The sequence below is a fragment of the Crocodylus porosus genome, unplaced genomic scaffold (assembly GCF_001723895.1).
Source record: "Crocodylus porosus isolate Cpor-Errol unplaced genomic scaffold, CroPor_comp1, whole genome shotgun sequence".
In the NCBI taxonomy this organism is placed as follows: Eukaryota; Metazoa; Chordata; order Crocodylia; family Crocodylidae; genus Crocodylus; species Crocodylus porosus.
This window is the reverse complement of record NW_017728907.1, coordinates 65,860,046-65,887,546: the sequence shown is the minus strand read 5'-3', so window position 1 is coordinate 65,887,546 and position 27,501 is coordinate 65,860,046. Positions and strand designations below refer to the sequence as shown.

The following is a 27,501-nucleotide window of genomic DNA, read 5'->3' as shown; positions in this document are numbered from 1 at the left end:
GTAGTATTCTCAGATGCAAACGCATACAAGTCTTGAGTACAAGGTTTCTTCTTAGCCTAGCTGGCAGCTGAAAAGCAGTTAGGAAATAATATTACAACAGCATCTAGCTCTAATACGTTTTGCTACTCCCCAAAAAAATACAGAATAATTAATAGCATAATTAACTTTGCTTTAGGTTCCAGAACGATAGCTTAAGCTTTTTTCCCCCCTTCTTTTTGATTTCCAGTAATTAAAGTTTCTGTCACAGAATTTAATGATGGAAATAGTTTCTGTGAAAAATCTGGAAGCCTAATACAATGATGCGCATTTTTTAGTCACTAGATGGCACCATCCAGTAGTTTTGCTTTTGCAGAGGAAAAAATGTAACCTGTTGTACTGCTTTTAGGTTATTATATTTGTGACACAACAATTCCATCTGGCAACATTAAACTTACATGATTTGGGACTTGCTTTCTTACTTTCTATCTTAAAGTTGGTTTCTGTTTTTCTTTGAATGTAAGATTAGTAAACTAGAGAGTATTTCTATGTAATTTGTGTAGGGAAGGGGGATGCAACCTGCAATGAAGAACAGAAATGAAGAGAAAAATGTTGAAAAGCCTATTAGTATGGTCAACTAAGCATCTCGGATAATGTAGGTAAAAGCATTCAGGGACCGGGGGCGTTGAGCAGACCTGCAAGAACAAGGAACTAGCCCGCTACAGTAGTTTGATTTAGGGATCGGGAGACCGGAGAAGTGGAAATTCCTACATACAGGCTCCAAAAAGAAACCTAGCCAGTGCTTCAAAGCTAGGAATTAGAACAACAGAGCAATCAGAACAACAGTTGTGTTGTACCCTGAATTGGTTCAGGAAATGACAAGATGTTCATTCGCTGTCATTTGTTGGGTTTGTTGTTACTTTGCATGTACTGGTTGGGAAGGGCTTGACAATTCAACAAGCTTTGCTGCAGTCTCAGGCTAAGCCCCTTGCCTTACAATTCTGTAACTTCAAATTATCGTTATTATTATTTTTTTACGTTAACCTCTTTTCAGATGATTAACGTTCCGGTTTAAGGAACACCATTCTTTGCGGACATTTGCTTTTATCGAGGAAAGAGGTGTGTTCCATCATGAAACTGCAAGCATGCCAGCAGGAAAGAAAGGTTACAGCACAATTTAAGATAGAAACGTTCATCATCAGTAAATAAACACTCCAGCTTAGGGATCTCTGGTGTAACATATGATGAGTGGGAGTGGTGCTGACATGGTAAGAATTGTTGCTGTCAATTGTTGTTTATGGGGAATCTCTCTTCAGGTAGATGGTTTACTCTGTCAGCTGCTTTCTTCAAAGCTGCCACTATGACTGCAGGAATGAAATCGCATAGTACTCATGGGATCAGACACGTAACCTGCATAAGGCAGAGAGAAGTTCAGGAATTATTCACGAGTGCCTCTCAACAAAGCAACACTTTTTTCCATTTACAGCCAGTGACCATGTCGAAGAGATAATGCAAATGTCCTTTCAAGATAAACAAACCTAGCCCATGCTGATGTCTTTTTTGCTGCCTGGAACCCAACTCAATTTCATCTCTGGAGGAAAAATGTAAATATAAAATTTGAAATGTACAGACCTGATCATTCACAATAATCAGGTGCAAGGAAATGTCAGTGATATCTTTTTAGTGATAAGAAGTTTAATGATGCAGTGCAGGATTCAGACCTTCTGTAATTTAAAAAATGTCGGTAAGATCCAAAATAAGCAGCCTATTATGCATAATTCTTTGCTTTAATTCCTGGGGATTATCAAGATCAGAGTAACTGCGATTGCCAGTATCACATTTTCAATGAAAGGTGCAAGAATATTTTTAAAAAATCAGTGCACTATACCACTGTACTCAATAGCTATTACTGTTCTTATTTTACTGCTGTAACGTTCCCAAATTCATTGTAGTCATTTCAAATTTCCTGACACTGAACCATTAAATAGTAGCATTACGATGTCAGGTAACAGGAAAAAAATGTTAGTTAACACAGTATTTTTTTGACAATGATAAAACAAATTTTCATCTCAACACCATTATAAATTAGCAACTCTAACTATAATTGCATACCTTGTGCTGCCACACAACAGACAAGAAGAAACATGGGACATAACTAGAAGAGGCCTCTCAGGCCACTGGGTTCATTCCCTTGTGTCTATGGTTTTATATATTTAAATGCACCTATGGATTCTAGTCCCTGGTGGGGACATCTACATTTGTAATTAATGTGCCTGAATTTTCTTCACAGCAAATGAGATACATGTCTACACGTGTGCCCCTATCAGGAGCAAACTGCACTTGATAGGAGCAGCCCAGTCCGGCTCTGCTTTGCTCTGCCTCCCTGCAGCAGCCAGGGGGAGCTCCAGGCTGGCCCAGGTGCCAACCCTAGGGCTGGCAGGGAGCATGGTAGCCGGTCCTTCCCCACTTGGTGGGGACACTGCCAGCCAGTCATGTGGGGATCAAGAGGGTCGTGAGCACCACGTGGCCAGGAGAGCCATCCCCTTTCAGCTGGCAGGCAGCTGTCCCCAGCTAGCAGGCAGCATCCCTGCCAAGGGGGGATGACTCTTCCAGCCTGGTGGGGATTGGGTCCTGACCCAATTTGCACATGGCTGGAACACAGCAGTCTCAGCTGCTGGGACAGCTCTCCCAGCCATGCGGAGATTGGGTCCCAACCCAGTCCCTACTTGGTGACTTAACAGCTGCCCCTGCAGCCAGCAAAGCTCCCAACCCTCTCATTCTGGGGCTTAACCAGGCAGCAGTGGACTCCCTGCTGCCTGGGCTGAACGGGAGCAAATTGCTCCTGGTCAGTGTCTACATGTGTTCTACTGCACAGTAGTTAATGCATCATGAATCTAATACCTTGTATTTCTTGGCATTAGCAAACATTGTATTAGCTTAATTTACTACACAGTAAATTCCATGAACATGTAGACAGTGACGCTTTACTGTGCATTCGATTAGGGGAAGGAGCAATAATGCTGAGGTGATGGTACTTGCACAGCTTTTATGTGCGCCAAGAAAGGCTAGCATGGCCTCAGTGTCTTATTGTGAACAGCTATCTGCTAGTTTATAATTTGCTGCTTGGGATGAGAATTGTTGCTGTTTCATGCCAGATAAGTTTGAAGGCACGTGCCACAACTGGAAGGGAAAAAAAATCACATTAAGCTCAGGCATTGCAGAAGTAAGAATTCTTCTTTGACTCACCATTTTTGTCAATTGGTGGGTACTGGAAATTCCTTCTCATGTCATCCCGTGACAGGCCTTGAGAGGGGTGTTGTCCAGCACTGCAAAATTGATACATTTCAGTTACATATGACTTGAAAAATTACATCTGCAGAATATTAGAGCCTTTCTATTAATCAACTCTGAAGAGAAATATTATAGCATGAAATACACCAACTTGATGGCCTGCTCCTGGCATTCACAATAGAGCTACTGGAATGAAAAGCTATAAATCGGGATAATGAATCAAAACTGCACATATAACCTACCCAAAGTAACACATTTTCAACTATATCATTTTGGCTTCAAAACTGTTGTAAATTGTGATTTTAGTTGGCATTCTAGGCATCAATCCAGTATCGTTATAACATCAATATTTTATGCAGCTATGCTATCAGGTTTCTGCAAATTAGTTTCTCCAACAAAGAACATCCCTGAACTGCCACCAGTGTTACTGACCAACAGCACCACCTTGCCAGCAGGTTTATTTATCCTCTATTCACAGGAGCTATCAAATAAAGCCTGTCCTTAACAAGCTCTTCTCAGGTGATAGGGAAACAGAAACCGGGCATGCCCAGCAAACAAAAAGCAGCAGTGCTATTTTATCCCATGGCCCATTTACTTCTACGGAGACACAAAAAAATTAAAAAAAAAGAATAAGGGAAAGTATAGTGGCTGCAGTGGCACAGCACCTCAAGGCATACCCATAGGCAAAGTTGCAGCTTGAAGAAACAGTTGAAATTATTTGCCACAATGAAGCTTCCTTGGTGATTTCTTTGAATCCAGTCACTAAGTAATGGCAGGTAAGGATGTCACAAGCTGTATATTTTTATTATTGCAATAGGTAGGTATCTTTCAAGACTGGTTAACTGTTGGTCATATTTTATTGTTCATTCTGTATTAAAGTTCCATTGTACCAAAGTTAAATGTAATGCAATCCTTTTTCACTTTTAAAATATACTTTCCTGTTACAAACTTAATTACATGAGCAAATTTACTTTCCACCTTCAAAAGGACAAGGACTAATAAAAACATGTTCTTTCCCTAGCAATTTTTTTTCTGTTTGTATAATGGTACTTGATAATTCTAGTTTGGCATTCAGTCAATTTAAAAAAGGTTGGGACGGGAGACAAAAACATGTTTTGGGAGTAGCTCATTTATTTGTTGCTTTGGAGAAAAATGTTTTCGAGATTCTTTTGCCACAGTTTAAAACAATAGCCTAATTGTTATCCTGAAAGGCGTTATTAAACTGTTGCATTATGCAGACTCTTCAATCTCAAAGTGCCTTATAAATATTGATCAACATAATTCTGCTGTGATGTGGCTCATAGCTATCATTATTATATACATTTTATAGATGGGTGAACAGAAAGGTTAAAAGGGCAGCATCCACTATGGGGTTTACGTGCCAACTACCAATTTGAGCAACTAGGTCCAACACATAGCAACCAATAAAATTCTTAAAACTCCCACTTGGCTGGTGCTTAATCTTAAATATGTTCCTTAAGCTCCCTAAGCACTGCATAAGAAGTCCAGGCCCCTAATGAATTCCCCTAGGGTCTGGAGCACTTAAGCATTAAGTGTCACATTTCTAAGCTTAACTGCCCTAGGCAATGAAGTTTCTGCTTGCAAATTGTGTTAGACTGCTGAGCTGCTCTGAGGCCTATTCCATGTCCAGCTACCCAGACTTTGTGAGACTTCATTCCCCCATCTATCTTACCTGCAGGACTCAATACACTAGGCATCCATCAAAGATGGCAGAGGACTTTTATGGCTGGTTTTGTGTGTCACGTAATATCCACTAGTCCAGCGTTTGAGGTAACTACCTGGGCAGTGAAAGATCTGTCTTCAACTCCCCACTCTAGCTGTTTTAGAGCAGTGACAAACTTGGGTCTTTCTCATCTCAGGAGAATACTCAGGCTCCTGGGTAAGATAGTCTCTTGTACTGAAGGCTCTTTCATTTCATATAAGTAAATGCTCTCTGGGTGGTAAGAGATTGACTCTATAGTTTAGCAGTGAAGCTATTCACCTGGGAGGTAGAAGAATATGGTTCAAGTCCCTGCTCTGATGATCATTTTATTTTTTATGTAAAATGGAACAGCTTCAGCTGAAGAGATTAGAAATTGCCCAGAATACCCAATACCTGGTGGCTAGCTCACTTGCTGGCATTCAAGAGACCTGGATGAGAGTCTTCTGTGTGGGTTTGAAAACATCCATCTCCCAGCTGAATGCCCTAAATACCACGCCACAAGGTGTGTAGATGTCAAGTATGTCCTTCACTTGGTATTCATGCAAAAAAGATGCATCTTAAGCATGTAATTACTTTTGGAGGGGGTGAGCCCCTCAGCCTTGGCCTCGTTTTTGCATTTTCTACTGGATGGCTTTGGTAGATCTCTATGCATTTTCTAGGGATTCTATCCTTCAGTACTTGACTCTTCCCATGTACGGTGTGAGGAGCCTGGATGCTGAACTTGGGAATATGAAATACAATGTGGGGGGAAAGGCATTGAAGAGTTAGGCACTGCAATGACCAAGTCACAGCAATATTGCACAGGAAGGGATGTCATGAAATTCAGTTCCCCAACACCTTAATTTTTCCCTTTTATAAGCTGATTATGTTCAGTCTTACAAGTAGTTTGATTTTCCCCTCATGCTCCAGCTGAAAAGCGGTTCCAGCACATTGCTGCTCTAACTTCTGGCCTATATTTATTCACAGCCAATTTATATATGTTATCTTCTTGCAAACACTGTCTCTTAGCTTGAATAGTTCTTTTCCTCCTAGGGTGAATACTTATCCAGTAAATTTAAACATCAGTTATATTCTCCCTTAGCCTCCATTTTGGTAGACAAGACAAACGAAGCTCTTCTAATCTCCTCTAATATGAAAGGCTTGCCAGCCCTCAACCATCCTAGTAGCCTTACTCTGCACCTGAGCCAGTTTGACTCCATCTTTATTGAACATGCGTGGTCAGAACTGTACATAATATTCCAGATGAAGTTTATCAGTATCTTATATAACTTATTGTACAAGACATGTTAAGTCTTATTTAAATTTACACAGCTTGTGAGTAGAAGAATTAAGAACAGAAACCAGGACACAGGACTCTTGGTCCCCGTACCAAATATTGGCAACCCTTTATCTCTCTAGAAGTCTGGACAAAAAATGTTTGTTGTTGTTTGTTTGCTTGGTTTAGTTGGTTTTGACTGGCTCTTGCTGATACCATTTCCTTTTGCAGCTGTCACCCTACAACACACTCCAAGATCACATTTGCCTTTTTACAGATGCATCATAGGGCCATGTTACACATTAATCTCAGGTGGTTCCTGGAGCTCTAAACCCCTGGATTGCCCACACATTAACACCTGAGACTAGTTCTAAGCACTTGTTAGCTGGATTAAATTTACACCTTTCCATCCTAGGTTTCCATTTTACCCAGGTTATGTTACACTAAGGTGTGGCCACTCCCAGACACAGATACACATTAGTGTAAACACACCTTCACACCCTCCCTTTTCCGGCTGGCTCAGGTCAGGCCCACTGCCCCCACCCTCCCCTGAAGCCCAGATCCCCATTCATTGACCCCCCGCACTCCCCTGCCCCACTTACTTGTGGCTGCCCACACTGCTCTTTCTTGGGGGAGTAGGCAGGGAAGGGTTAGCCTTCCTGCTTGGCTGCCACAACCACAGCTACTCTCCGAGCCAGGCTCAGCCCAGAGAAGAGCAGCAGCTTGGGATCAGCAATGGCAGCGGTCAGGCAGGCAGTGCAGGTCAACCCTTCCCTGTCTGTTCTCTTGGGAAGTGGGGAGGAGGAGCAAAGTGTAGAGAGGGAACCCTGAGGGGCAGGAAGGGAGCCCCAGGAGTGGAGGGGGGAGCTTGGGATCCCTGGTGGGCATGGAGGAAGTCCTGAATGGGTGTGGCAGGGAGGGTGGAATTCTTACCTTTCAGTCCTCCAGGCCCCTCCCGGTCTGAACATGTGACTGCTCTGAACTCAAGCTAGCACCAACGCCTATTAACATTTGAGCAATTCACAGAGTAACATGTAACAAGGGCCATATTGGTGGTTCAGAATCGCCTGTGATCACCTAGTGGATCCAAGTGGTCATTCTCCTCTGTTCCTGCCAAATTAGGGATTCCCGGTTTATAACTCAAGTGTTTTAATGTTGTTCTGCAAAGGCATGACCTTGCACTTTGTCTTACTGAATTTCAGCCCATTTCTTCTTTTATTCCAGTCCCTAAGATCATCCAGGTCTTTCACTCTGAACTCCCAATCCTACTCTTTATTTTGTGTTGACAGTGCCTTCTACCTTTGTGTCATCAGCAACTCTCCCTTTCTGTGCCATGGTTACTAAAGAAAATATCAATTGAGATTGGTCCTTGAGGAACTTGGCTATCCACCTGTAGGCTGATAGTTTCTCTTGCAACACTACCTGTTGCCACATCCTCATTAGCCAGTCCTTTACAGTTCTTTTACAAATCTCCATCTTCTCTAATGTAACTAATAATTTCTCATGTCACACCATATCAAATACTTTGCTAAAATCCAGATAAATGATATCTACTTTGTTTCCTTTGTCTATGTGGTGGTCTGCTATTGAGTGGTCCGCTAGAATTTCCCTTTAGTACGCCTAGACTATAATTAGCCCATGTTCTTTTTACTTTCTTGTCTTCCATTATTCTTTCTTTCAAAATCTGTTTTAAAGCTTTTGCCTACTGTTGAAGGCAGAGCAATAGGCACGCAGCTGCCCTGATCATTTTTTCCCCTTTAATATAGTTAACTGCAGTTGCTGTTCTCCAATCAGATGAAGCATAGTGAAATAAATTATATTTAATCCCTTTGAGGAGGTAGCCCTCAGGGATTTGTTAAAGGTTGCACAGTAGGTGAGTGGTAGAACTAACAGGATACATGACTCTTGGTCCCTCAATGCTAGGCAACTCTTTGTCTCTTTAGAAGTCTGGACACAAATGGAGTTCTTTTGATTGGTTCTCACTGATACCATTTCCCATTGCAAATCTGAGATGGTTAAATTCAGCTGGCTTTTAACTTTGTTTCTGAGACTAACCACTGTGCTTTAATTAGAGATAATCCCAGACCATGTCTGGGCTCTCCCAGAGCTGGATGATTTTGTTTCAGTCAGCCAATAAGCACAGATACAGATCTGAACTTCCCCAAAGTTCAGAGGTATTCAGAACTGGGATTCTGGTTCAGGTCGCCTCCAGTGACAACCCTTAAAAAGCCATGGAGTACTCGGCATTGAAATTTTTTTTTAAAGAAATTGATTCTGTTCCCAAGCCATGCCTTATATTAGCCATGTTTCAAGCAGCTAAATTGCATTTTTCTGTAACACGGTAAAGACAAAACCCCAATATTGCTATTTCTCAATTGAACAGAAAGATTTACTTATTTATCCACTAACCTCAATTCATGTATTCATCCTGACTATTTGCAGAACAATACTGTCTCTTTGTCATTGCTCCAGCTCCACAATACCCTAAATATAGATCCCAAATAACACATAGGCAATAATACCTAATTAGCATCAAGGTGAACTGCAAAACACAGTATTTCAGAGGAATCTAAATCAATCCCAACGGTTTTTGTACTACAAATAATGCCTCTGAACTATACTTACACATGCACAGATTTGACAATTTATACAGCAGCCTCAGTCTGATGATATGTGGTATCATTTGAATGGCCTGCTCACAAGGCACGGCAATTTAGAAGCATTACTCTCCAAATGTAATAAATACTTAGAGACCATTCAATGTTAAAGTCAGTGAATTACAGTTTCAGAGGTACCTATGGTCTTGCCTGCATGGAAAAGTTACATAGCTTAAACTAGTGACATACTTAAAACAATATAACAGCCCTTCATGGGAATGAAGCTACGCTGGTTTACTTGTGCCAATAAGTATAACTTATGCTCATCTGGATAAGGAATAATTTAATTGGTTGGTATAAGGCCTCTTTAGAGTAACAAATATTAAAATACTAAGTAGTAATACAATATTTGGTATTAGCATTAGATACAATACCAATATAACTATAAAATCGTAAACGTATTCTATGTGTACAAAACTAATTTGTAGACCAAGCCCAGCTCATTTTGGCATATGAGGCCACATCCTCATAGTAAACATTTTTGTAACACTTGCACCCTCAAGCATACTGCTCTTCAGGGACTGTCTCCTAAACTGGAAACTGTTAGCTATATTCATGAGGCAATAAGGTGGATTTATTAGCATGCAGATGGGCTAGCTGGCATGGGCAAGCAGCAGGGTTAATTAGCCTGCTTGAAGCATCTTGCCAACATGGATTCACTCTTGGATGAGAAGGCAGCCTGCCTGCAGCTACATGGCAAGCTTGAGGGCACTTCTATGCTGCGTATGGCAAGTTTACTGTGTAACCTAACTGCGTGGCACTGTGGTACAAATCCAAGTGCCTTTTTGACAGGTTTAGGAAATTTTACTTGTGTGTGGCAATTCACTAAGGCCTTCTGAACATGCTTAGAAGGACCCAATGTTACATTCTCATTCTACCTGGGTGAGTGCATGTACTCTGTCATCAAGCCCCCCCCTGAAATGCAGGGCTGTGCAAAATAGCACCATTTCATCTTAACTTCCATTTCACCATTTCGAAAGGACAGTGTTTTGTTTTGGTGTTTCAAAGCACTGACAGTTCCGTTTCATTTAGTTGAAACTGTTTCATTCTTTCGATGCTGTTTTGATGCATTTTGATATTTCCCTCATAGGCTATAATGGGCAATCACAAAAATGCCTATAATATTGTCATTTCTTGCCTGAAAATTTCAGGGATGGTATCCCTTGCTGAGGATCATCCCATGTGCAGATCCAGGAGCTGCACCCCCTGAGAGGAGTCAGCATAGCCCCATAGCCCTCCCGAGGGGATCAGGCCTCCGGATTTGTGTGCAGGATGACAGCACTGCTTGGCGCAGCACCAGCACTGGGTTCTTCCCAGAGCTTGGTGTGGGCTGCACCAAGCAGACTTGGGTGCTGGCACTGGCACTGGCACTGGCACTGGCCCCAGCCAGCAGCAGCAGCATGCTGTCATCTGTGTGCGCTGCAGCCAGTGAGTGCAGAGCTTTAAAAAAAAAAAAAGCCTTGCACTCAATAGCTCTGGCAGCGGTGACTGGGGCCTCTGAGGGCTCATGGCAGAGCCTCCCTGCATAGTATGGGGCAGCAAAGGTCAGTGGGGATTGCCCCCTCCACCTGGCACCTGCCCTATGGCATGAGTGCAGCATGGCTTGGCAGGGCACTGCACACTGTCTAGGAGCTAGGGCGGGTCCAGCTGCCAGCTGTAGCTCTTGGTTTGATTCCCCTGCTCTCTGATCATTCCCCCAGCTCTTCCCAGTGGGCACAGCCCCCAGAACTATGTGCAGGGTTTCAGCAGGCTGCTGCTGCTGCCTGGGGAAATAACCCAGAGTCACCACCATTCCCAACTGGCAGTGGCAGCCTGCTGTAATCCTTCATCATCTGGGGGCCTGGGCCCCTCAGAAAGAGCTGAGGGAAAGATCAGGAAACATTCCTTCAGCTCCTGGGTTGATTCCCCAGCTCCCAAGCTGATTTATGAGCCCCCAGGCTGGTTCCCCAGCCCCTGGTACAATTCCCTGACTCCTGGTTCAGTTCCCCAGTTCTCTGATCATTCCCCCAGCTCTTCCTGGGGCATGTGGGCCCCCAGATCTGTGTGCCAGGTTTCATCAGGCTGCTGCTGCAGGCTGGGGCCAGCGCCTGCAGCAGCAGCCTGCTGAAACACTGCGCAAAGGTCAGGGGCCTGCTTTCCATGGGAAGAGCTGGGGAATGAAACCAGGAGCTAACTGTCAATATTACAGCAGTCCTTCCCTCCTCTTCCACTTCCCTCTCCTTAGTTTCTGTTTAGTTGTAAGCAAGTTTTGAGTGCCCTCTTTTAGTTTTGAAGCCTTTTGTTTCATTTTGTTTTTTTCTGTTTTGATCTGAAAATGCGTTAAAACAGCTTTGAAACAAAACACCCACCAGAATTTTGCGCAACCCTACTTAAATGTTCATAACGGGGGAAAAAACATGACAAGTTACTTTCTGAGGAAGGTGCACTTGCAAAGTAGACCCACACTCTAAGACCTTCCTTACCTAGATGCACCTTGAACACACATCTTTTATTTGGCCAATTCTCAAGTGCTCTGCCATGCCATTGGCCAGAAAATGCAAAAAGTGTCTCTTCTGTTGAGGCTGGTCAGCAGGGCAACTGAAAGGGGAATATATATCGAGTCAGGCGGAGAGCAGCGCAGGGAGTGTGCGTATCAGTGAGATAGGCAGCACAGAAGGCCGTCTTGGGTTCTGGTTCCTGTTTCCAATGGGACATCAGCTTTCCCCCCTGCTGGGTAGCTATTTTATCCACTGACTATTGAATAAAAATGTAAAAACACCCTAAATGGCAGGTGATAGATCTAGAAGTTTTTTATCCTCAGTCACTGTCTGCTGCACCAAGGCACAGTCCATCTGTATAACCCTTTTCCTAGGCCTGCATATCACTCCTTGGCTTTCCAATCGCTGTTGACTGGATGGATGGAAATAACTTTTGCCATGCTGTGCTCTATCAAACTCATGGCCTGGTGGTTAGAGGACCTTGCTGTGAAATGGGAGATAATGGTTCAAACCCTCTTGGGAGGAAAGAGCTATATAACCTTGGTCTCCCACTCCATAACTTCTAGACAAATGTGCTAGAAGATGGGAGGAATCTCTTCCTCCATTTCTTTGTTTTTTGTGTGTGTGATCTACACAATGGATGAGTGGCTTGCAGTTTACACAACTAAAAGTGGCGGGACCAACAGTTTTTAAGGAGCATAAAGGAGGTAGGTACCTAATTAATTTTAAAATTCACCTAGCTGCCTGTGGCCCCTTTGAAAATTCCAACCTACTCTAAAGCTATGGCCCAGGGAAATGTACTGACTCTGTAAAGCACAAGTCCATTGCTAAGCAGTGGACTGGTTTGAGCTCGTATTATGGCATCCCAGCTTTTTCTTCTGAAAGCAGAGACATCAAAGGTCATCTTTGTTTACCTAAGTTTCCATGCTGGGTCCTGCTAATTCTTTGAAGGAGTCTTATGTTGCTCTATTACTGAGACAGTCTGGGAAGGATGTAAAGATTTAAAACTAGCAAATCCTTTCAACGTGTAAAACACTGATCATTAGTGTTTGTACTGTTCTATAGAGGCTATAGACTTAGAAACAATGGCTTGGTTTGGAATGAAAGAATACCGTACCTGTGGGCATGCATTAACATGCTTTATGAAAGCAGGTTCTTTATCTTACTTGCTTTATCCGTGGGTGTTCTGTGTACTGTGGACACACATACGACAACACAGCAATTGTATCCCTGTGTATTTACTCTTCACTAAAAATTGTACAAGAAATTACTTTTATTAGACAACTGCCTAACAAGAATAGACCACTTCCTCTGAGTAACTAGTTTTTGTCAGTCTTTCAAAATGATACTCGTAATAGGTTCTTAGGACTGATGCATGCTGCAAAATTATATTCATAAATATACCTTTGAATAAAAAATGCAAATATCTGCATGGTGCTTCTGATCACTTTCTTATGGTCTATGTACTTGCGAACATTTGTTTGCATAGAAAGAGAAAATGCATGGAAATGGAAAGAAATGCTTGCATGGCCAATTACATAAGTCTTTGGAAAACTCGCACAGAATTGTATAACTATGAAAATATATGATTCTACAGAACCTGTGCTAAATACCACAGAATTTAATTGATTAATATCATTTCCATAGGTTACTTAAAACATTCTATAGAATGCTCTAGCAAGGATAGAATTTCTATAGGTGTGTTTTAAAATAAAACTGTGTTAGGGACAGCTGTTTTCTACTACACGCTATGGGACATTGTGATAACGGGGAAATGGTGACAATCACTGTGAAATCTCCAAACTTTACAGGGCTTACAAATTCTCTAGCCAGAAAGCAGACACAATAGCAACGAGACTGACCATTAAGTCTAATCACAGACAGTAAAGATTTTATTATGAATAGCTATTATTACAGTGAAACTACAGTGGCCTGATGCAAAGATAAATTGGAGTCCTTCCACTGATTTCTAGGGCTTTGGAAAAGGGTTCACTTAAGGTGAATAGTATTTGGGGAATCCATAAGTTGACAGGTTCACAGAAAACATCCATCAAATGATTCTGGATTATGAACACATTAGTAGAACTTTGTTCATAGGTAATGGACAAAAGCTAAACTCAAATTCCTCAGGGCAAGCCCCTGTCCCAGATATACTCTGTTTATATACCATTATATGTAGTGCTTCATATAACTAGTATTCCAATTTACATGCAAAATAAATCACAACTAACAAAAAAAATGTACTTCCAAAAGAATTGTCTTGTTACAGAAACAAATGGCTAGAATATGTAAACCTTTCTGATTTGTACATACAAAAATAGACCAAACGCAACTATACCTGATGTAATTAGCTCACAGTTCATAGTATCTCTAGCTCTTCTACTCTGCAGACTTAGAAATTGTGTAGAAGCTTTGCTGCTTCTTGTTTAGAAGATCCCTGCTGGGAAATACCCCCATCAACAACGGAAGTAAAACATTCATGGAGAGAGCTTGCTGGAACACAGCAAGCTCTGTTCCAGCAAATATTCCCTCAACTTGAAGAATATTTAATACCACCCCCAATAAAATAGAGGACAGATTGTTAATTCCCTGCAGGACTGTTTGTTAAAACACACAAACTAGAAGGTCTTAAATTACCTTTGATCAATTATTCACTCACATGTAGCACAGGATGTTAAACAATGGGCAAGGACTATTGTCACCTGATTATTTTTCCTTTATCTTCATCATGATAGAATTTGGGCATATGTAGCTACACGAGGGCAGGCATACAAAAGATTTTACAAAAATGTTTTAAACTATTTGCTTGAGAAGCAGAAAGGGTAGTTACTCTGCTGTTTAGGCTGCAAGGTTGCTTTATAAATGGATCCATACTAGGAGGCAAATCTCCAGGATGGTCTTCAGTAAGCCAAGGAAAAAAAATTCTTGCTTTGCTGCACAGCTCTGGGAGCGTACCTGTAAGCCAAAGATTCTCTATGAGATGCTAAACAGAAAGGAAACCCTAGCTGGGGAACAGGTAATCTAATATGCCAAAGGTTCCCATAGGAACACGCTTCTTTTATTTATTTGTGTTTGAAATGTCTGTCTCTTTTGGAGTCTTCCTCTGAGCAAGTGCAGGAGGACACCTTTGGAGCAGAGCTGCAGCAAAGTAGCATCCCTGCTGGTGCACAAACACCTCAAAGCTCTCGAGTCTCCTGCCTAGTGTTTGTGGGTAGTTTCTTACTGTTCTTCTAAAGCTTACCTGGCAGCACTCTTTTAGGTACATGACAAACAGCACAGCGAAAGGACCCCTGTGTGGAAGGAATGGGGAGAAAAAGACAGTTGGGAATGGGGAGGAAAAGTTGCCTGAGCAACTTTATCTGTCACTGATGTATGCAACACTAGGGAATGAAAAAAGCAGAACGGTTAAAACTGGTGTAAATTTCAGCTGAAATCTTCCTCTGATCCTCAGCTTTCCTGATCAGCAGCTGATTGTTTCCAGTGAGGCCTAAGTTTCTGCTCACAAGGAAAAGCAGAACCGCCCAAGCCCTGAGGCTGCTTGGGCCCCAGCAGGATTCTGCCCTCTGTCTCACCTGCATGGCCCAATCCACAGGCACTCTCGAGGCATGCCTACCAGATCAGGCCTTGCTCAAAAGGTAGCTGGAAAAGTGACTTTGGCTTGCTGTAAAATGTTGCCCATTTTACAGAATAGCCTAGTGGCTAAGAGTCCTCATCTGGGAGGTGGGAAAGGAAAGTCTGGGACTGTGCTCCAAAGAATCTTTATTTATACAAAGTGAAATAGCTCCAGCAGAGGGGAGTGTACATTACCCCAAGGTTTTGTTGGGAAAGGCATCATATTAATTAAATAAGTAAGTAAAATCTCTCCAGACTATGCTAGAGCAACGGCTCTTACACTTCTTAAACTCAATGGACCCCATAGCATATGCCAGCTCTTAGCTTGTATATATCCAGGTTGTATCCATATTAGTCCGGAGGAACAAGCAATCAAGACTCGTAGTAGAGATGATATCTTTTATTAGACCAACAAGATTTTTGCAACAAAAATTCTTTAATTGCAAGCTTTCAGGCACAAACACCCTTCATCAGGCATTGCGGAAAAGATTGTAAAAGTTCTCCCGGATAGAAATGAAAGTTCACATTTCATAGGATTTTAGAGGAGTCAATAGATGGAAAACTCCTCTGAGCAGTCAGTTCATAGCTGTATGGAGTCCCTTACCTCTATGTGAGGTTCTGTGATGGTGCAAATTACCTTGAAAAAAAGGCAGGGGCAGTGTCTCAGGTTTCTACCCAGGAGAACTTTTACAATCTTTTTTTAAATGCCTGATGAAGGGTGTTTGTGCCTAAAAGTTTGCAATTAAAGATTTTTTTTTTTTTGCAAAAATCTTGTTGGTCTAATAAAAGATCTCATCTCTACTATGAGTCTTGATTGTTAGGAGTCCTGAAACTGCTTCTCTGATTCTGGCATAGTTAAAATGAGTACAATTAGTTAGAAAGTAGACCATTATCCTTAGTCTGTAATAAAATGGAGTATAATTAAATTACAACATAGAGGGTAGGGCTGAAAGATGCTGTATATTTTGGTGGTTTAACAAATACAGAGATAACATGTTTTTACAATAGACAACAAAATGGCACTGGCAAAAAGTTATATATTCAAGTGAATTATGTACTTATACACCTATACATAGCAGGTATATAAGTAGAGTACACTGTAATAGTTGATTTGTGTCTTCTTCCTGTCACTTATGTGGGAAGGAGGCCATATACAGCCTACATTGTGCCCAGGCAGAGAGAAGCCCTATTTATAGTAAAATAAAATGAGACTGACAAACTGTTTCAGTGCAAAACAAGATGTAAATTCCTGTTACAGATTTGGTGAAATTTCACCTACCCAGATATCACTCTGGGAAAAACAAAAAATGGACTGTAAATGGTCTCCCTGCACTGGTGCATATGTGTATATTATATAAGCCAGCCAGGGTGACAACCCAGCAAATTATCATTCCCTCTCCTATTTTCAAGCACTGCAGCTGAGCGTAGGCACATTCTGCAAACATACAGAATTTACCAAACTGGTTTTGAACTGTTTTGGCCATGACAGTGAGCCTACCTCTATCAGACCACATCCGCTACTCAGTTGGGAGAATAAACAAGGGCTGTTGGCTTTAAATGCACCATAAAAACTACATTTGAGTTCTGTGCTTTAAGCAGCAGCTTTTTTTCATTCGGTCTGCCTTCAGTGAATATGCTTACATAAACCTTGAGAAGTCTTTGGATTGAAAATATTAGCCATGGTTCCAGGACTCTGACGCTTTTCAGAGTGCAAGCAGAAGAGACATTACTCAACAGAACTTTATTTAAACTTAATTAGTCATTGGGGATATTATTTATCTCATGGCATATAACAAAACAAAGGTCTGTCACTACCAGACATATCTGAACTTAGCAGATGTATTCATGGCTTCTGGCTTCTATTAAGGATTCTCTAAAAATGTGCTTTTGGGTCTTCTCTTTGTGAAACTTTGACAGGATAATAGAATTAGATTTGCTGAATTCCACTAAACTGTAAAGTAACGTGTCATCAGCTTCACTTACTCTTCAAATATTTTTCTCCGGCAAAGCTCATCAATCTAGCTTTTCAACCTATGAAACATGACGCCATGAAACAGAAAGGGCGACTCAATCACTTGTCCAAGTGACAGGAATGTGAAATGTTTAACACCAGAGCCAGTGGCAGGATACAGGCTGCCTGGTTTGGGTTTGCTTAGAGCTTGTCTGCATTTCCAGTCTGAATGCAAATATTATTCTTGTCTTGAGGTTTAGGAAGGGTCTTGGGGCCCTTGCTTTCCTAGCTGCTCTAAGATGTGTGTGCTAGAGAAACAAAATACTTTGCTCTGGGGACTGACAGATGCAGCCTTTTAATAGTGCCATGGCTTGCTGAGGTATGGAGTGGCCTTTATCATGACTGGAGGAAGCCAGAGGCCAGCATCCACCACAGGAATGAGACAGAAAATGCCCAACAAAGGAGCAAACTAATATACTCACAACACTACTGTTTCACCCATGCTTTTTGTCTGCCTGCTCTATACTCTGCTTATTGCTCTGTGCCCCGCTTTCCTGCTCAGTTGAATATTTGCCCCTTTTACCCATTTTCCCTCTCTGTTCCTCTTTTTATGCCAACCTTTATGCCTGGAATAGGCTCCTACCTGATGCATATAAAACTCACTTCATGTCTTCCAGGAAACGAAGACATCACCAACCTCTCCATGAACCACTGATCCTATAAAATGGCCACACTCCCACCCTCTCTCTCACCTGGCTGTCTTCTGTGCTTGCTTTTGTATAATAGGTAAATATTGATATTACATTTTAATTAACACCACCACCACCCTGCCTTTGGGTGGAAGATTATAGTAATTTGGGCTATCTTTGACAAGCACAGCAGATGCCAAAATTGATAGTAAAAAAAAAAAAATAGAAAGAAAGGCACACATGCATCTGCAAGGAATGCAGTACACGGAGAGCCTGCGTGTGACCAATTTGCAGATCTAGCAGGTGTCAGAGAAAACCATATGCTATATGAATCCTGTAAAACACATTGACTTAATACTGAAACATTAGTCTAATGATATGGGACCAGATCTTCTAGCCTTCCCAAACTGTGATTCATACAAGGCTACTAACCCCTTTCCCTTCCTCAGGGATCAAGGCTGGGGGCAGGAATAAGAGTGACGCAGGAACCATTATGGTGGCTCTGGTCATCTGAGGATTTCCTCACACAGGGAAATGCCTGACTTGGCTGTACTGCAATGCACCTTCAAGCAATCCTGAAAATCTTATGATTTTTAAAAGGTTTAGAAAAACAGAATGGCAGCTGGCAAGTCATCTGTGGTTGGGAGAACTATGCTACAAACAGCAGCCACGTGAATGGCTGCAGTAGACTGCACCATGACCCTAAATTACCAGAAGGCTCCAAAAGCAAATCTCGAACTCCAAGTCCTGTTCATTCAGGCACTTTGCTGTCAGCTGGATAAAAGAGTCTAACAAAAATAACCCAGAACATCTGTAACAAACGGCTTAGCAGTCTCTTCTAATGGCAAATCTGTTCAGACCAAAAAAAAGGCAGCTTGAAGAAAGCAGAGGAAACGCTTGAAAAGAAGACCTCTCTCTTGATAACAAATGTAAGGCCTTTTCCTGAGAGGGTTTAGGGAGAAGAATGCTAAGCTTGACTTTTCTCTCTCCCACCCCCTCAACCTCTTTTTTGTAAGACAGTAACTGTCTAACAAAAGACTCAGTGCTGGTCCTTAACCCAGGTGGACAGCTTGGAAAAAGTCTGGGAGTGTGAGACAGACAGAAAATATATGGGTGATAAAGCATCTGTTCCTTATCCTGGAGGGAACCGATGATTAACACTATCAGGGAGTCTTCTTGCTAGAGGAAATCAGTTAAAATGTTTTTGGGTTTGCACAGTGCTTTCTGGAGAGATCATGTTTTCTTTCCAAATCTGTGCTGAGATATTACAAGCAGAACAACTCATCCTGTGGGTCCTGTGTAGTCCTTGAAAACTGCTCTGGATGTGAAAAGAAATCTAAGGTATGCAGGTGGCACGGTTGCTTTTTTTAGGCCCCAATCCTTGAAAGACATCTGTAACAGTGCAGAGCTCCACCAGCACTTTTACAGAGACATTTTTGTATTAGTCACGTGTTACTACTAGGCAGCTCCATGTAGACACAGGGCTCTGACTGTGCAACCCCTTGGCAGAATGGAGGGCTTACAGTAGGAGGTATTTGGAATGAGGATATGTAGAAATGGGCATGTTCATCACCAAGCACATTAAGCCTTTTGGGCCTTCTGTTTAGGCCTTTTCGGCTCTGCTGTGCTGTAAATTCAGCATAAATTATAAGGAGCACTGGGGGAGAGATATGAAGTCTTGCTGCAGCCAACATGTGCTAAGTTCTTTGTGGGAGGAAGTTACTCTGGCACATATTGCATCCCCTGCTAGGTTCCAGCCTGTGTTGCAGATTGAACTGCTCTTATAGAAACCATTTCAAGAGCAGTAATCAAGCAAGACATTGAATGGTGCCAGCTACCCATTTCATTCCAAGCTGTTGGTGGCAGGTTTCTGGTATGGTTCCCTTATCCACAATTAATAAGGAATTCTTTTACAACATCCTGGGCTACATCATAATCTACAGAGATACCTTTTACCATCAGAGGTGGACTACAGTGTGATTTTGAATGCATTTACAGCACAGTTTCTAACCAAGTCTACCAGCATGTTAGCCTCACAATACAAACAATAAAGAAAATGAGGCACACAATCATTTCAGCTTATGTCAACTGCTTTGTGTCTGGAAGCTGCTTGGAGCAAGTAAGGGTTTTCTTTTGCAAATTTACCCTTGGACTATATTGGAGGTGCTAAAAGTGCAAAGAAGTAGAAAATCTACAATTAAAGCTTCTAAACTGTGATGGTTGATATGTTAAGCGGTCTCATTAGACAGGCAATTAGAATGCATTGCTATTGCACCCAGTTCATTATGAGGACACCGTGACCCGCCTCTTATTACTTCACACATAGTAACGGTTGCCATGTAGGGGAGAGACTCACTAAACACAAACACTAAAGTTACAAGGCAAGAAACAAGCAAATAACTTCAGTGTCATGCCTGTTTAACTCCATGTACGGTACAGAGAGATTTCATTAGATGAATTGTCTTTTCTGCAATCCAGAGTTGCATGCTGAACACTTTTTCAGAGGATAGGAAGTGGTCAGAACCGATAAAAGTAGAAGAGGTGCAGAAATATTCCAACTGAATGTGCCAAAACCACAGTGCCCTGCTCACTTGGCAAATTTACACTTTCTCAAAAATTAATACCCTAAGAAACTATTGTCATTAGAAAGTCAAGTCATTAATCATCTCAGTATGTTGTATAATTGAAAAATTACTGAAACTGCAGAAACCGTTCTCATTTTATTTTTCACTTTGCCTCTGGGTGAATCTTTCTAGGTTCTATTAATAGAGCTGGATTTTTAAAATTTGTATTACAGAGAATTTGAGGGGGAAAAAAGCCCATTTAAGTAACCCTTTGGGTTACAGAGGAACCCATTTCAGGGAGCTAACGAGCTCAGATGTCATACTGAGAACATTAAATTACATGAGAAGAGGAACTGTTGCAGTAGCGGCTTCACTCTCTCTCTTTCTGGGTGTCTACACAGTAACCTAAATATGTCATTCTCTCATTCTTTTCATGCAAATCTATTACACTCAGCTGCAAAATCTGGTCCTTTTTAGTAGAAGAGCTAACTCAGGGCCTGTCTCTCTTTCTCCTGACCCTCACCCCTATCTCTGCTTCCCTTTTGAATGGCATCTGGCAACAGCAATGCATTTTACATCAGATGTTTTATTTCACCAGATGAGTATTTCTGCTTTGATCTATATTTTTAATATGGAAGGCCTCAGCATCCTTCCATATTAAAAATGTGTGCACAGGAGTGTGCAGGTGGGGCACATTCTCTCTCCATCTGAGGCATTCATCGACAGCGAACTGTATTTTATTTGCTCTTTTATTCCAGGCTAGTATTTTAACCCTTTACATCAACAGCCCTTCTCTCCCCTGAGGAGCCCCAAGGGCAAAATGAACAAGTGCTGCCCTTTCTCTGCCATTACTGTTTTTGATGGCTGGGTGGTGCTAGAGAGTAAAGCATAACTGTCTCTCCTAGCAGGGATTAGAAGTGTCATTTCATTTCTGCAGTGCTTTCAGTTCCCATGAGATCGAGACAGGAAATTGTTAAATTTGCCCTCAAACTCAGGTCTCCCAAGTGGTAGTCCAGACTACTTCAGATATGAACTGTAATGTTACAGTGACATAGAGAACACAGATCTCACCCAGCCACAGACAATATTGCAAATGGCTTTCCTTTTCTAAGGAAGCGGAACACACAAAGTAGCACCCGTCTTTACATTTTTCCTTTTCTTCCTCATGTCAAATATGGCACGTCCTTCTACATCCTGGTAGGTGACATCCTGGCTCCCTGGCAGGGAGTGTTGCTGTTAATTCAGGGAGCAAAGAATTTCATCCAGTATTTCTAGTATCTAGGACAAGACGGTGACTCTAGGCAGAGCCCTGAACAAAGGATCAGACCAACTCCCAGGAGCATTTCCACAAGACCTTGTAACATAGATATACATCTCTGAGGCACAATACCCTTCCTGCTTCCTCTGGGGAGGAGATGCTAAGGTGTATTTTACAGCAGCTACAAATTCCCACGGCTACAAATTCTAGGGCTGTACGGGTGGCAAGATGCAACAAATTGTGGACCAGAATCCAAATGGGCTCCTAAGGGGGTTTGTTACTATCTTGTGGTGGAAGTAAAAGTCACAGTCTATCGCTGGCCACAGTACCTAATAGCAGTACCCCATTGTCACCCAGTAATTTTTGCCCTCATGCCTTATCTCACATTGCACTTTTAGATCAAAGTTAAATAATGACAACAGCAACAGAGTGACCTAGATAAATTGGAGGACTGGCCAAAAGAAATCTCATGAGGTTCAGCAAGGACAAGTACAAAGTCCTGCACTTAGGGCAGAACAAGCCATACAGTCTGGGGGCTGACTGGCTGGGGGCTGACAAGGACCTGGGGGTTACAGTGGGCAATAAGCTCAATATGAGCCAGCAGTGTGCCCTTGTTGCCAGGAAGGCTAACAGCATGCTGGGCTACATTGGTAGGTGGGTTGCCAGTAGGTCAAGGGAAGTGATTATTCCCCTCTTCACCACTGGTGAGGCCACATCTGGAGTACTATGTCCAGTTATGGCCCCCCCCACTGCAGAAAGGATGTGGACAAATTGGAGAGAGTCCAGCCGATTTGAGGCTGGGGCACACAACTTGTGAGGAGAGGCTGAGGGAACTGGGCTTACTTAGTTTGGAGAAGAGAAGACTGAGAGGGGATTTAATAGCAGCCTTTAACTACTTGAAGAGAGGTTGGAGAGAGGATGGAGCTAGGCTGTTCTCAGTGGTGGCAGATGACAGAACAAGGAGCAATGGTCTCAAGTTGCAGCAAGGAAAGTTTAGGTTGGATATTAGGAAGAATTGTCTCAATAGGAGGGTAGTAAAACACTTGAATAGGTTACCCAGAGAGGTGGTGGAAGCTCCATCCTTGGAGGTTTTCAGGACTTGGCTAGAGAAAGCTTTGGCTGGCATGAACTAGTTGGAAATGGTCCTGCTTTAAGTAGGGGGTTGGATGAGTTGAGTTCCTGAGGTCCCTTCCAACATTAATTTTCTATGATTCTATGATGAATAGAGTCCAGAACTAGCAAATAAAATGATAAACTATATCTACTCAATCACATTGCCTAATATTGTAGCCTTCCTACTGCTATCCCAATACTTTACTTCTGTTTGTCTAGACTGCAAGCTCTTCAGGACAGGAAGTGGGACATACTTTATATCCAGAAAATCCACATTTATTAAACATGTAAATATTTGTCCTAGTATTGTTAGCAATAGGTCATGCCATTTTCAGAACTTGCAAAATGACACTGTGAGTAAACGGGGCTCAGACATTGCTCAAGATAAAAGCTACATACTCCAGATAAGGGAAGGGGGAAAGAGAGTTTAGGAGTATACAGTAATAAATCATTCTGAGATTAATGCTCTTCCATAAAATGTATCTCCATCTGCCTGTTTCTGCATGAACTTTCTGTCTCTTTTTCCCCTAGTTCCTTCTAACAAGGACATCATGCCCACCTCTCTCTCATGCTGGCACAGTAAATAAACCATAATTGCCGTTAAGTCAGCAAAAAATTTTTCTCCACAAATTTATGCAGGGCTTTAATTTCTGCTAATAAGGTGAGTCACTGGAAGAGCCCTGGCTCTTCATGAGGGCTTGTAGATCCTACCATCCTGCTTTCTGTGGATGACCTAATACTAGTACTAATATAGCTGCCTCTAGTGGCTTGAAGATGCACAAAGGTGTATGAACCTGCTGCTGCTTCGAAGTTACCTATCACTGGTCCTTTGGTTCATGCAAGCTCAGGGTTGGCACAGGTCCCCTAAAAAGAAGCAGCCTCCCAGAACTCACAATGCGCTCATTCCTCATAGCCTGAGAAGCAATCACACTCGGAAAGAGACAACAGCAACAGCATCACTTAGTGCCTCTCACCATATCAGTTTTACAGCACTTGTCCACCATCTACCACCTTTCTCTGTCTCCAGACAAAACCATCCCTTGCATTTGTCTGCACTATTCAAAAAATTATTTAACTTTTATTCCCTTCACATTTTAAATGTAAAAATAGGTCACGCTATATAATAACTGGCTTCTCTTGGTCCATTGGCAAGCACTGGGCAGGTACCTTACGTAGCAGACTTACCTCTTGAGCTCCAGATGAGTCCTGGGCTTGAGATTCTGCAATTCTGATTGGTGGAGCCCACACACCAATCAGAAGCAAACTAGGAAAAGCAACGCCACGCCCTTTCCCCCAAGGGGGCAAGGAGTAGTTTGGACCTGGTTCGAGACTGCGCCCAGCCAGGTCGGGAGAACTTTGGGGGTGGAGCCCCTGAAGCCTATAAAAGGGGAGCATGCTCAGCACACTGGGGAGAGAGACACAATGAGGAATGGCAAGGAGAGAAGAGCTCCAAAGATGACCATTATCGGGACCCCGCCTGAGCCTCAATGGTGCGCAGATCGGTGCATGGAGAGCAGGCCCTGGAAATAGCTCGAGGCTCCACGCAGTGTGCGGCTCAGTGCATGGAGAACCGGCCCTGGGAGTAGCTCAAGGCTGGTCAAGTTAGCACGAGCTCTAGGCTGAGTAACCAGAGCCCCGCAGTGTGGCTCTGCATTAAACTAAAGGAGCCCCAGTGCCCAGAGCAGGGCCCGGGAAAGGGAAGAACCCCCCGGTGCAAGGCCAGGGAGCCGGAGCCAGTAAGGGCTCAGCTCCCGTGAGAGCACCCTGGGTGCCCAGATGACCGGGCACCAGGCCATTGAGAGGAGCTGGAGGCACCACTGGAGAGAGGCCCTAGTGGGACTGGCCACCAGGGGATGAGCCTTGGCTACTTCAGAGCTGGCGCATGAGTTGCTGGGGAAGTGAGGCATGCAGGGGAGGTGGGCTCAGGAAAGGAGGATCTGCTGCCTTCACCCTCCTCCATTGTGGGAGGGGGTGTGTGTCCACATCCCGGGGCTGTAAAAGGGAGGGGCTCCCGGGAACACGCTGGGAGGTGCTGAGTGCACTATTTATGGTATTGTTTTCTCAACTTACCTAGGTTATTTAAGTTGATCCCCATATATGTTTATTGTGTTGATGCCTTGACTTACCTATTTCAATGTGTTAATGCCAGTTTTGTGCAGGAGGCATTAATTATTGTATATGCTGTGAGTCACCTGGTTTATGCTTTTGTAGTGCCTAGAAGTGGTGTTATATGTTGGTATGTGGTGTCACATGTTAATTTTACTGCAAATATTTAACCTTCCTTATTTATATTTTTTGTAGCAGTACATTTGTATATAGTTAAGTGCTTGGTCTCAGCTTAGCTCTGTTGGGAGGACAGGGAACTGCTCCCAGGTGGCAGGCCCCTCTCCCAGCACCCTGCCTGACCACCATCCCTTCCACTGGAAGACAGGGCACACCCCTGGGTGTACCCAGGCTACACTTACAAACTGAGCACTTGTACCAATCCGCCTCAGTGGGGACTGTCGCACAATAAAACTATGCTGCTGTGTTTGGAGTTTGGCAGTACAGGAGTTTGATTAAATACCCTTACAGGTGTTCTTATTGTCTTTGTTTTTTCAAAACTGGGAGTCTACACTACTAAAGCACTCACTGGGGCCTAAACAAGATGCCACTCACAACATTTTAAACACCTTAGAACAGGGGTGGGCAAAATGCGGCCCACAGGCCATTCTATCCAGCCCATAGGGCCCCTAAAAACTTTTAGAAAATATTTATCTGCCCCTGACTGCCTGTCATGTGGCCCTTGATGGCTTGCCAAAACTCAGTAAGCGGCCCTCCTTCCAAAATAATTGCCCGCCCCTGCCTTAGATGCATCGTGTTGGGATGGGACTGGATGACTAGAGAGGAGTCTGAAATGCTTTTCAAACCCTGCCACAACAGCAATGTTAGTCATAAGTCAATGAAGCACACTGATATTATTCAATTAGGTTAGCACCCGCTACATATTAGGTTCATCAAAATAGTCAAGAAAAACAATCCCTGCTCTAGGAAGCTTTTAAGTGAGGAAGGAGATGGCTCTCTCCTGGGACAGACTCTCCTAATGCTGTCCCAGATCAAGATCTCACCCACCCAAAAATGACAGACACTTACCTTTGTGACCAAACAGCATAAGCTCTTGCATTCAAGGCATATTCCAACTCAAAGCGGCTACGTAAAGCTGCAACATGACTGCGGCCAGGGCCGCCTCGTGCCACAAGACAGTCGGAAGAAGAGGAAGGAGAGAGAGAGCCACTGCTGTTGCTGGAGGCTGGAGACATCAGCTGCATTAAAAAGGGCACTGTTAATATTTCCTCATGAACTTTTCCAAGATTTAGAGGCTCCATAGGACTGAGCACATGTGAAAGAGCCCAAGATTTCTGCTGCAGTCCTGGATTATTTTTATTTTCCTCTTTCTCATTAATATTTGTGCCCCATCTTTCCTTTACATCTGTGGTTGGAAAAAAAAAAAGAAGCCTTCTGACTTCAATCAGCAGGAGAAAAGAGCTGCATCCCACTTGCCAACAGAAGTGGCAAATTCATCATCACTTGGAGTCCTTAAATTGAGATTGGATGTCTTTCTAAAAGATATGCTCTAGTTCAACTATGAGTTATTGGGTTTGATCATGTTCACTTCTATAGTAGAGAAGAATAAATTCCCTCCATGGCAGGAATTACTGGGTGAAATTCTCTGGCCTGTGTTATATGGGAGGTCATGCTAGATGATTATATTGGTTCCTTCAGGCATTCTAATCTGTGAATCTCTCCGTAGCAACCCAGAATGGCAGGGCTGCAGAGTGTCAGGGTAAGCAAGTGAAATATATGTACATGTAAATATAAAGATTGTGACCTGACTTCCTGTGATAGCAAAAGTCTGGACTCAGTGACCTAGGATCTCCTGTCTAGCCCTGTGCTCTTACATAGTATTAGGAGGCATTTAAAGGATTCAGAATGAACCAAGGTGATTTGCTGAGTGAGGGGGAAGCAGAAGAGAGAAAGTGGAAAATAAAAAGAAAAAAAAAATCTTATTACCTCAAATGTCAGCCTTTGTTGCCTGCTGTACTTAACAACTCTCTACAGATTTTGCTCCTTAAAACTTCCTAAACAAGGCTTTGCCATGGACACAGTGAAGCTTAAGACTAACTCCCTAGCTAGCTCCCTTTTTTTTCTGGAATGTAAGCTCCTGCCCCAGATTTCATCCTGCATGCACTGCTGCCTATGTATCACAGAAGTCAGGTCTCCCATGAGAGAGCGTGGTTACATGTGATATAGTGCTTCACATTTTTTTTAAACTTAAAAGCTTCCACCTACACATAAAGCAACCTGCTGCAGTCAGACCATGAAGAAATGTAATAGATTATGGGTGTCTGCTGTGACCCTTAAGCTCAAGAACAGTAATACATTTAAAAAGAAGAGGAGAGTTTTCAGAACTCGCCCATACACATACAGCCACACAAATAGCAAAGATCATTCCAGGAACTGAAATCCTGAATTAAGCGTACTTTCTATTCGATCACTTATCTTCAACAGTGTGAATGCTAATAGATCTAGCTGGTTATTAGCCTCAAAGCCAGGCAGGAAGTTAGTTTTGTTTTCTTCGGTGCATGTTTTCTCTTAATTCCCTTCCCAAAGATTCATGCCAGGCTGATTATCCTTTCTAGCTAAGCAGACCCTGGTTTGATCAAGGGGAGAAATGACTGCAAAAGATTATATTGTAGTCCCTGTCTCTCAGCACTGTCTCTCTCTCTCTCTGCAGTGTTACCATTTCTGAGACCCAATATCCAGTGTTCATGGCAGTGTGTTGTGTTGGGCCGGCCTTCAGGCATCTGCGTCTTATGGCACCTACAGGCTATTGTTACTGTATCATCTTAAAATGTAATGGGTCAGTTTACAAGTTGATGAATCCACTCAACAGAC

General features: G+C 42.7%; 1 protein-coding gene across 2 annotated transcripts in view; it reads right to left on the bottom strand.

Moving 5' to 3' along the window:
- Nucleotides 1-129: 129 nt before the first annotated feature.
- Nucleotides 130-27,501, bottom strand: part of LOC109307593 (serine/threonine-protein kinase TNNI3K) — a 207,412-nt gene continuing 180,040 nt past the window's right edge. For both annotated transcript variants that reach the window (XM_019531624.1, XM_019531625.1), the window contains 3 exons: nt 25,699-25,868; nt 3,223-3,302; nt 130-1,386 (listed from right to left, as the gene is read on the bottom strand). In XM_019531624.1, the coding sequence (XP_019387169.1) occupies nt 1,310-1,386; nt 3,223-3,302; nt 25,699-25,868 (327 nt within the window). In that variant the 3' untranslated portion in view covers nt 130-1,309. The remainder of the gene's footprint in view (nt 1,387-3,222; nt 3,303-25,698; nt 25,869-27,501) is intronic.